The sequence below is a fragment of the Gekko japonicus genome, unplaced genomic scaffold (genome assembly GCF_001447785.1).
Source record: "Gekko japonicus isolate JY-2015 unplaced genomic scaffold, Gekko_japonicus_V1.1 scaffold1229, whole genome shotgun sequence".
Lineage (NCBI taxonomy): Eukaryota > Metazoa > Chordata > Lepidosauria > Squamata > Gekkonidae > Gekko > Gekko japonicus.
The window spans coordinates 479730-489891 of record NW_015160877.1 but is presented as its reverse complement, the minus strand read 5'-3'; the positions used below and the strand labels follow the sequence as shown (position 1 = coordinate 489891).

General features: G+C 46.1%; 1 protein-coding gene across 1 annotated transcript in view; it reads left to right on the top strand.

Moving 5' to 3' along the window:
- The first annotated feature begins 1616 nt into the window (after positions 1-1616).
- Positions 1617-10162, top strand: part of LOC107120229 (sodium- and chloride-dependent GABA transporter 2-like) — an 89264-nt gene continuing 80718 nt past the window's right edge. The window contains exon 1 of the mRNA XM_015422871.1: positions 1617-1827. Coding sequence (XP_015278357.1) covers positions 1617-1827 — 211 coding nt within the window. The remainder of the gene's footprint in view (positions 1828-10162) is intronic.

Here is a 10162-nt window from a genome sequence, read left to right as displayed (position 1 = left end):
GAATTCAAGTTCTCCCCCCCCCCCCCGCGCGCTGGTCTTCGTGGACTAGCTGGAACAGACTGTGAATGAAAGTGTGCATTTGGAATGCTTGTCCACATTCTGTCCAACAGGACTTATGTAAGAGCTGGAGACGAGCAAGCAAGAACCGCTAGTGGAGCACTGCAAAGCAGAGAGTGTTAGCCTGGTTGTCTGGGCAGCAGTGACGTGGCTTTCCCTCCTTGCTCCTGAAACGTAAGGAAACATCTGAGATCCAGCACAAAAGAGTGGAAGTCAAGGATCGTTGCAAGTACTCGGTCAGAAGCAGACTTCTGCAACGAAATTTGTGACAGCACTACATGGATAATTCTCACACCGAACACCTTATGTAGAGGTGGCTTCCCTGTATCTTTAACCTCCCGTTGTATCCCGTTAACCTCCCTTCAGGGAGCCCCAGTCCCATGAAGGTCCCCAGGTACACGCGCAGGGATGTTTGGAGAAGAAGGTGTGGATCTCTTGCAGGAAAGCCTGCACGTCCTCTGCTATTTGGCCTGCTGAGTGACATATAATGGGTTCATGCTAATAAAGGTGAACTGAACTGAAATACAAAGGGAAAGGCGACTTTTGGAATCTGAATAGGCAGGACCAAGAGAATGTCAGTTTATTCTTAAGTGGTGGAGGAATGGGCCATCAAGTCACAGCTGACTTGCAGCGACCCCGTAGGGCTCTCAAAGCAAGAGACAAACAGGCGGAGATGGTTTGGCATTGCCTGGCTGTATGTGGCAAAACTGGTCTTCCTCGGAGATCTCCCATTCAAGTGCTCACTGTGGCCAACCCTGCTTAGCTTTGGAGATCTGACAAGATTGGGCTAGCCTGGGACAAGTCAGGGCGTTTGTTTTCATAGTGGCTAAGAAATCCAGTCCGCCTGCTTGTCCCCCATCCTCTTCAATAAAGTGCACGTGCGCCAGAGAACTTTGGACACGCACTCGGTGGATTTATACACTATCACTAGGCTGTAATGCACCGAATGCAGTTTACTGTGCATGCATAGTTTGTTATGCACCCTCATTTGGCTCCATATATGATACCAGAAATATCCAGAACTTGAATCCCTTTCTTGCCCCCATCAGTAATTCCGGCAATCAGATTACACCACAGTACTTCCGATAAGCAAACAAGGGCAGCAGGGTGTTCGCAGCATTGTTTTGGCAACTGCGATGCATTTTAAAATGAAATGTGAAATAAATAAAGTCAGTCCTCGGCGGCTTACAAAACATGGCTGGACGATGCCTCGGAGGGATGTTCGGTGAGGAAACAGAACATTTTGACATGGATCGCTTAAAAAAAAAAAAGGAACGAAGCCACCTGCCTTCTTCCTAATCCAAAGTAAATACTTCCCACCCCGGCAAAGTCTGTGGGTGCATCTTGTGCACAAGCTAAGTCAACATCTCCCACTGTGGCAAGCAGGCACCTGGGATGTGAACTTTTGAGCATGTTCCTGTGCTTGTGCCTCCCCTTCTAGTCCAGCGTGAATTTTGCTGCTAGTGTTCTTGTAAGCATAACGCTGAAAAGGAAGGGGGTGGGGATGGGTGGGACACTTGACACTGATTCCTTTCCTTTTTAATTTTTTTGAAGGTGGAATGGATTACAGAGTCCCAGGGGCAGTGATCAATGGTGAAATACCTGCAGAGCCCCCTGGGGAAAAGAAGAAGAAGAAAGAGGCAGCCGATCAAACGTTAGAACGAGACCACTGGAACAACAAGCTGGAATATGTGCTCTCCGTGGCCGGGGAAATCATTGGCTTGGGGAACGTCTGGCGCTTCCCTTATCTCTGTTACAAGAACGGTGGTGGTAAGTGAAGTCCTCATATTAGCAGTTCACAGCTCTGGGTTTAAACGTAGCAGTGGCGAGGCTCCACATATAAACTTGAGTGTGGAGGTCTGCAGTCAATAGGTTGTTAACCTCCAGGTGGGGGATAGAGATCTCCTGGAATTACAACAACTCTCCAGACTGTAATTCCAGAGTCATAAGAACATAAGGGAAGCCAATGTTGGATCAGGCCAATGGCCCATCCAGTCCAACACTCTGTCACACAGTGGCCAAAAATACCAGGTGCCATCAGGAGGTCCAGCAGTGGGGCCAGGACACTAGAAGCCCTCACACTATTGACCCCCCCCAAGCACCAAGAATATAGAGCATCACTTGCTCCAGACAGAGAGTTCCTAGCTATACCTGGTGGTTAATAGCCACTGATGGACCTCTGCTCCATATGCTTATCTAATTCCCTCCTGAAGCCGTCCATGCTTGTAGCCGCCACCACCTCCTGTGGCAGTGAATTCCACGTGTTAATCACTCTTTGGGTGTGTAGCCGCCGCCACCTCCTGTGGCAGTGAATTCCATGTGTTAATCACTCTCTGGGCGAAGAAGGACTTCCTTTTATCCGTTCTCACCAGACTGCTCTGCAATTTCATGGGAGTGCCCACGAGTCCTTGTCTTGTGAGAAAGGGAGAAAAGTACCTCTTTCTCTACCTGCTCTATCCCATGCATAGTCTTGTAAACCTTGATCATGTCATCCCTCAGCCGTCCTTTCTCAAAGCTAAAAAGCCCCAAGCGCTTTAACCTTTTTTCATAGGGAAAGTGTTCCAACCCTTTTATTATTATTCTAGCTGACCTTTTCTGCATCCATTCTCCAAAGAGTCCATCCTCCAAAGAAGCCATTTTCTCCAGCACAACTGAGGTATGGAACATCAGTTCTGCTAGAGAAAACCGCTGCTTTGAAGGATGGATTCTATGGCATCATACCCTGCTGAGGTCCCTCCCTTTCCCAAACCACTCCCTCCTCAAGTTCCACCCCCCCCCAAAAAAAAAATCTCCAGGAATTTCCCAAGACAGACCTGGCAACCCTAGCAATCAACCATGTTCCAATGGGTATAAATTGCCATGCAAACAAACGTCCCATCACATCGGCCTGTGGAGCCTCCTTTCAGGATTCAAAATACTGAACAATGTCACACCATTTATCTTCACAGCAACTTTGTGATGTAGGTCAGGGTAAGGTAGAAGAACTTGCAGTAGGCCACTCAGATGAGTGACACATTGAAAATGCTTCCCACAGTGCACTGGAAGGGCTTAAGGAGCAGTCAGTTTCATGTGCCATTTTCTGTGTGAACAGGTGGTGCAATATGTGTGTATCCATGGCTTTTTTTGTAGAAAAAGCCCAGCAGGAACTCATTAGCATAATAGGTCACACCCAACAGCAGAAACTCATTAGCATATTATGCCACACGCCAGACAACACAGTTTATTAGCATATTAGGTCACACCCCCATGCCTTCCCTTGGCTTGCCCGGGCGCTTCGTGGCTGTGGGGAACCCGGGCAAGCTGGCCCTTGGAGAGGCCGGGGAAGGCACGGGGAGGCATTTAAATGTCACCCCAATCCTTCCAGGCCCCCTCCTGGCCCACCCGCCTCGGAGTCGCCAGGGTGTGTGTGTCGCTCTCTAGGCCTTCTCTCTGTAGCCCCGCACGCAGAGGTTTTGGCTGTAGTGGGCGTGGCCAACTCTGAAGCCAGCCGGAACTCCATTCCTGTGCGTTCCTGCCCAAAAATAGCCCTGTGTGTATCCTCTGATCCAACACACTGCTTTTGATTTGCTACACATTTCCTCTGCTCTTCTGCAAAAGGCATGCTTTACTTCAGCAGCCAAGCTACGTTATGTGCATCCAGCACATTCTCTGGGCATGCAGATTTCCATAATGTACACCTTGACTTTGGTTTTTCTGATAGCAAGCATGATGCAACTTTTTTTGAGGGCATCTCCCCCTTACTTTAAACTCCAGGTGCTAAGCAGCACTAGACCATTATGTCACAACAGGGAACCACTGTGTGGGGTGAACATGAGAAATCTGTGAGGTCTGACTTCACTTTTGTGGAACAAGCTGCATGTTTTGACATATGCCCAATCCCCAGTTGAGGATACTGTTGTGCTGGGGCCAGTGAGTGCACTATCCTCTTTGGTGTATTGATTGAACCTAGGGGTGTCAAACTCATCTGTTATGAGGGCCGGATCTGACATAAATGGGCTGGGCCATGTGTGTCATAAAATGTATTGACAGGTAGTGGAGATACAAACTTTATAAAGGACACAGACAAACACAAAGATTTCTTAAACTTTAAATAAAACATGTTTAAAACACTAGCACTCTTGCGATGTTTTGTCTATTTAACAGTCTCTGATAACTGACACCTCTGCTCTGAATTATTCAGTCAAAATGTCTGTGCTGTAGCAATCTTGAGTATGCTGTTCAAGTGTGTATCTGTAAGCTGCAAACCTACTTTTGATTTATTGACATTCATTACAGAAATCTCATGGTCAGTATTCTGAGCCTAGGACCCAGGGGAAAACATGAAATGGCTGGGCATTGCAACCTTTTGTACATAAATTGCTTCATGTGCTGGTCAAGAACATGAGAAGGCATCCTGACACAGATGGAGGGCCATGTGTTTGTCTAGAAAACTATAGTCTTCCCCAGAGAAATAACTACAACGTCCTACAAAGAAAATGTGCTGGATGAACTTGGTCTGGACACACACAATCAGCATAATCCACCTCAATGACTTGTTGTTATTCTTCCTGTAAAATAGTCCACATTGCTTTCTTACTGACAAAGACAGGATCACGAGGGCATGAATACAGTGAAAAGGGGGAGGGAACCCAGTTGCACCCAGGAGAGCCCTGGCATAAAGAGTCCAACAAAGCACACACACACTGTAGCAAGGCACACAAAAGCTTATACCTTGAACAAAACTTTGTTGGTCTTAAATGTGCTTGGTGTTTCTCCCATGTGATTAAGGCAGCCCAGCAAAGCAAGTGCTCCCTCGTTCCCTCCCTCCCTTCAGGGAGGAGCCTCAGCCCATGTAAGGAAAGAAAAGCTTCCCTTTGTTTCCTGCAGTCTGCCCAGGAAGCAAGCTCTGGCTGTTTCTTCCTTTCACCTGGGAGGAGGAGGGGGAGGAGCCTCAGCCAGTCCTTTACCAGACTCTCTTAGTCGCACAGGAGAGACTTGCCTATCTATCTCTCCTGTGTGATTGAGAGAGACTGGTAAAACAAGCTGTGACGCAGCGGCAGCAACGGAACTGGAGAAGGAAGCAGGAAATAGTTAGGTCCTTGTGGGCCGGATTGGGGCCCTTCAGGCTGCATGTTTGACACCCCTGATTTAACCCATCTAAAAATGTTTCCGAAAGAAGCCTTCCATTTGTGATACATCCATTTAAAGAATGGGATTTGTTACTTTGAATAGGAAAATTTCTGGTTAAAGCCATCGGTGATGCCTGGGTCCCGCCAAAACAGTACTGCTCCAAACTCCATTCCTGTGGTTTGCTCAATTCCACCTCCCCAAAATGCAAGATTTTTCCAGACTACTATCATTCTTGCATTTTAAATGGATCCTGACCAAACAAAAACACCCCCCCCCTGTGTTTTGCAGGGTGTTTTATAAAAGAAGTAACTAAAGTAAATTATCTAAGACAGATGTTCATTTTAAGTGGGAAAAGTTTTGGAACTTAATAACTGTTCTTATCCATGTTATGTATTTCTGAACCTGGCAGTCGATAGGCATTAAAACACACTTGCGTTTAGCAATATAGTGTTAGAAGTTTGTGTGGGTTATGAAGAAATCATTCATTTTCTGTTATTTTCTTTGAAGCCACCACCTAGCCAGCATGGCTGGCTTAAATTCTTGCCTCCCCCATATATGTCTGACTGCAGCAGCACGAATGCTATCTGAGACTTTTGTCTCTGAGAAGAGGAGGGGAATCCCTCTAGATGGAAGATGTGCTTTCCCAGTTGCAGATTTTGTCATTTGTTACAATGAGTACTAGTGAGGCTTACAAGAAACTGCCAGGGGGGATTTGGAAATAGCCCCAGCCTGCATCTAAATCTCCACCTCGAGGGTTCTTTAAGCTCTTGGCTGCTTGAGCAGTCCCATTTACTAATCATCGTCTGTTTTCCTTTAACTGTCTCTCTACTGTTCCATTCCATGTATCTTCTGGAGCACGTTCAGCCTATGATCCCCCAGCCTACACCGCGTGGTTGATTCTGAAAGTTTTTTCCCCCTGCAAATTCAGGGAGTTCCATGGTCAGAGAATCTAGTTACTCTTGTCATTCTTGGGTCCAGGTTTTGCTGTTTTGGCATGCCACCCAGGTGAATATTAGATAATGATAACTTTATACCTAGTGCTGTGGTTTTCTCCTGTGGTGACCCTGAAATGGGGTTGTGCAGCCAGCCAGGCGGTTGTGCAAACAAATTACCAGAATTATCTGTCATGCTGTACAAATTACACTTGAGACTTCTGTCTTCTTATACAGCTCTACTTACAGCTATAAACGATACACATAACAAATCGTTTTGCCACCGTGCATAAATGACATCTACACCAGTTGAATAGTGAGCCTGATTCTTAGCTATTTAGAATACACTTGTAGACTTCATGTCGTTTTGAATCGTGCCAGAGCTGGGTGGGCTCCATCACTGAGAAAAGCGGCCTGATGAAGCCCTAAGAAATGGCAACGCAACCTAGGCGTGCCGTCACCGCTCCTTCCATTTGCGCTACAGCTAGTTCTGAGCCCATGCTGTCCACTACATGTTTTCTAGTGGAAACTCTACTCTGCATCACGAGCTGGTGACTGCATCATTCTAAAGAGAGACTTGCATTTTCAAGGACTACAAGGGATGTAGATGTCAATTATGCACGGTGGCAAAACCATTTGTTTTGTGTATTGTTTATAGTTGTTAGGAGAACTGGATAAGAAGACAGAAGTCTTGAGTGTAATTTGCACAGCGTGACATATTATTCTAGTGATTTGTTTGCACAACTGTATTCGCTGTGTTTCCATTTTTGTGTGGTTGTTCACCTCCAGGTGGTGGCTGGAGATCTCCTGCTATTACGACTTCTCTCCAGGCAACAGAGATCAGTTCACCTGGAGAAAATGGCCACTTTGCCAGGTGGACTCTATGGCATTATATCTCACTGAAGTCCCTCCCCTCCCCAAATCCTGCCCTCCTCAGGTTCCAACCCCCCAAAATCTCCATGTATTTGCCAACCTGGAGCTGGCAACCCTACCCTGAAAGATAGGCCAGTGTTGTTATTTTTATATTCTGGAATGCGGGGCAGAGCCTGACTAGGCTGGGGGTCAGTAATCTTTTATAATTCAAGAGCCAGGCTATGTGAACACCAAGATAAAGAGATCAACCAAGAGTCAGTACAAGAAATGCTGTTGACATAATTGAAAATATGTATTTTAACATTCCTGAAAAGAAAAGAAGAAGAGATTGGATTTATACCCTGCCCTCCACTACCCGAAGGTGTCTCAGAGCGGCTTACAAACTCCTTTCCCTTCCCCTCCCCACAACAGACACCCTGTGAGGGAGGTGGGGCTGAGAGAGCTCTTGACAGAAACTGCGCTTTTTCAAGAACAGCTCTTATCAGAGCTATGGCTTGCCCAAGGCCATCCAGCCAGGTGCAAGTGGAGGAGTGGGGAATCAAACCCGGTTCTCCCAGATTAGAGTCCGCGCACTTAACCACTACACCAAACTGGCTCACTTGATGTACTGATCCATAACGTTTCTGCAGCTCAAACACTGGCTCTTGAGAGTCTTTTATTTGGAAGTGGCACGCATAACCAAATAAGAACATAAGAACATAAGAGATGCCAATGTTGGATCAGGCCAAAGGCCCATCCAGTCCAACACTCTGTATCACACAGTGGCCAGAAATACCAGGTGCCATCAGGAGGTCCACCAGTGGGGCCAGGACATTAGAAGCCCTCCCACTGTTGCCCCCCCCCCAAGCACCAAGAAGACAGAGCATCACTTGCCCCAGAGTCCCTATCTATACCTTGTGGCTAATAGCCACTGATGGACCTCTGCTCCATATGCTTATCTAATTCCCTTTTTTTAAAAATACACAGGAGAACCGTGCACAATTGTTTCCGCTCACTGGCGTAAATCTGCACATGGTTTTCTCTTAGATTATGGCAGCTATTCACCCCTATCATTTCCTTTTCTGTAGAGCATCTCCAAGAAGTCCTGTAGTCCCATAAGCAGCCTTGTCCGCAGCTCCTTCCATATTCTTGCTGTTCTAGCATTTTACCAAGTTCTTGAATCTGGTGGTGGTGGAAAGTTCCGTCAGGTCACATCCTGGTAGCATTTTCAGGGCAAGAGATGGTGAGCGGTGGTTCGCGATTGCCTGGCTCCTCACTGAGACCCTGGACTTGATTGGTGATCTTCCATCCAAGTACTAACCAGGGCCAGCCTTGCTTAGCTTCTAAGATCTGACAAGATCGGGCTAGTCTGGGCCATCCAACTCAGGGCTGCTCTCCCATATACTTTAAAGGTGTAAATTTTTGTTTTGAAGAGCCATATTTGGTTCCATACTGAGACACATTTGGCTCTGAAGCTCTTCTTGCCTTTCCTTGTCTTCCAGGGAAGGAAACAGCACGCTGCGCTGGCTAGTTACAAAGGAGTAGGAATAGTCCTTTCCTGAGGGATTTTAAAGAGTCATATTAATCTTCCTCCTGCTGCCCGGATTTTTCCTCTTTCAAGGGCAGTGATGACCTAACTACTTCCCTTGTAGGAGAGGATGATGCAGTATCATGTGATGGGGGTGGGGGGGAAGAATCACTGTGAGGAGGGTACTCTTTGGTTTTATTTTGCATTTCCCGTGGTAAGTATTATATGAACCTTGGCTCTCTGCATGAATGCTGAAGAGGATAGCCAGAGAGAGAGAGAGAGAGAGAGAGAGAGAGAACTTCATAAAAATGAATTTTCATCCTAGCAGAACATACTTAATCGGCTTGAAGAGCCGGGGTGTGTGTGTGTGTCTGTAGATCTTCCAGAATTACAACTGATCTCCCGACGGCAGAGACCAGTTCCCCTGGAGAAAATGGCTGCCTTGGAAGGTGGCCTCCATGGCATTATATCCTGCTGAGGTCCCTCCATTCCTCAAATGCCATCCCTCCCCTGGCTCCACTCCCAAATCTCCAGCCTTACAGGAGGCACTTGTGATGCATCTCTCCATGAGGTAATAGACAGCGTCCAATAGGTGCCCATGATACTAGGGCAACAGTGTTCCACACAGGGAAACTAGAATAGTTTTGCCAATCACTTGGGCTGGTAGTTTGGGTGCTGATAAACAGTGTTTTCCTTCTGTATGAGAAACACACACTGGGTCAACACTCTGGAGGTGGATTCGTGAGGGTTCTGCAGTTGTCCCACTTCTGCTTGGGTACATAATCACAATTTCTTAAATAAGGTCCTATGACTCTCTTTTGCCATAAAAAATAAAATGAAAGGGATGTTTTCATCGGTATAGGCAGCTGTTCCTGGTGAGATAACATGCAGTTGGCGGATACGGGTGTTCATCTCAACCAGCTAGGTGGGGAAAAAATTACAGTGGTTGTCTTTGCTAGGATTATATATCAAAAGGATGGTACAAAATGAATAGCTGGTTTCTTCAGTTAAAATAATCTCTAGGTTTTTATAGTATTTTGAGGACAGGTTTTCTTTTAAAGTACAGAAACCCCAAAGCAGTGATCCCCGCTATATTCATATCTATATTTCCAGTGAAAAAAATTACCTGGAGATTGATGTGGGAATTATTTTTTCTTATTTTGCTTTAATAATTGCTTGCTCTGATTTTTTGGAAGCTCATAGGAAAACAGGTTAAAAGGCCTCAGTACTACTTATAGAACTCTCAGAGAGTAGGTTATGAGCTTTGGCCTGAAATCTCATGGGTTTTACCTCACAGGCATACCTAAACCGCTTTCCCATCTTGACAGCATGAAGGGGATTAGCTAGTTAGCTACTTTCACATTGGATTTCATTTTTGTTTCTCTTTATTGCATGCCTGAGAACTTTATTTTCAAGGTGGGATTAGGGGAGGGGGGGAAATGTTTTTTATTTTTGGTGGAATCGGAATGTTCCTAAACTGTTGTGTGCCTTAATCCGTGGATCATTCCCATAAACTTCCTTCACAGTTCCTGAAGCAGAGAGGATGGAAATGAAACCCTCTCAGGTTTGAAAAGGTTAAAGTAGAAACACTCCCATCTCCTGCTTAGCAGCAAGGTGGATTTACATTTCACAGTGAGCTTGATGTGATGCCGGGAGATTTGTGACTGGATCTTGCCAAGGGAAA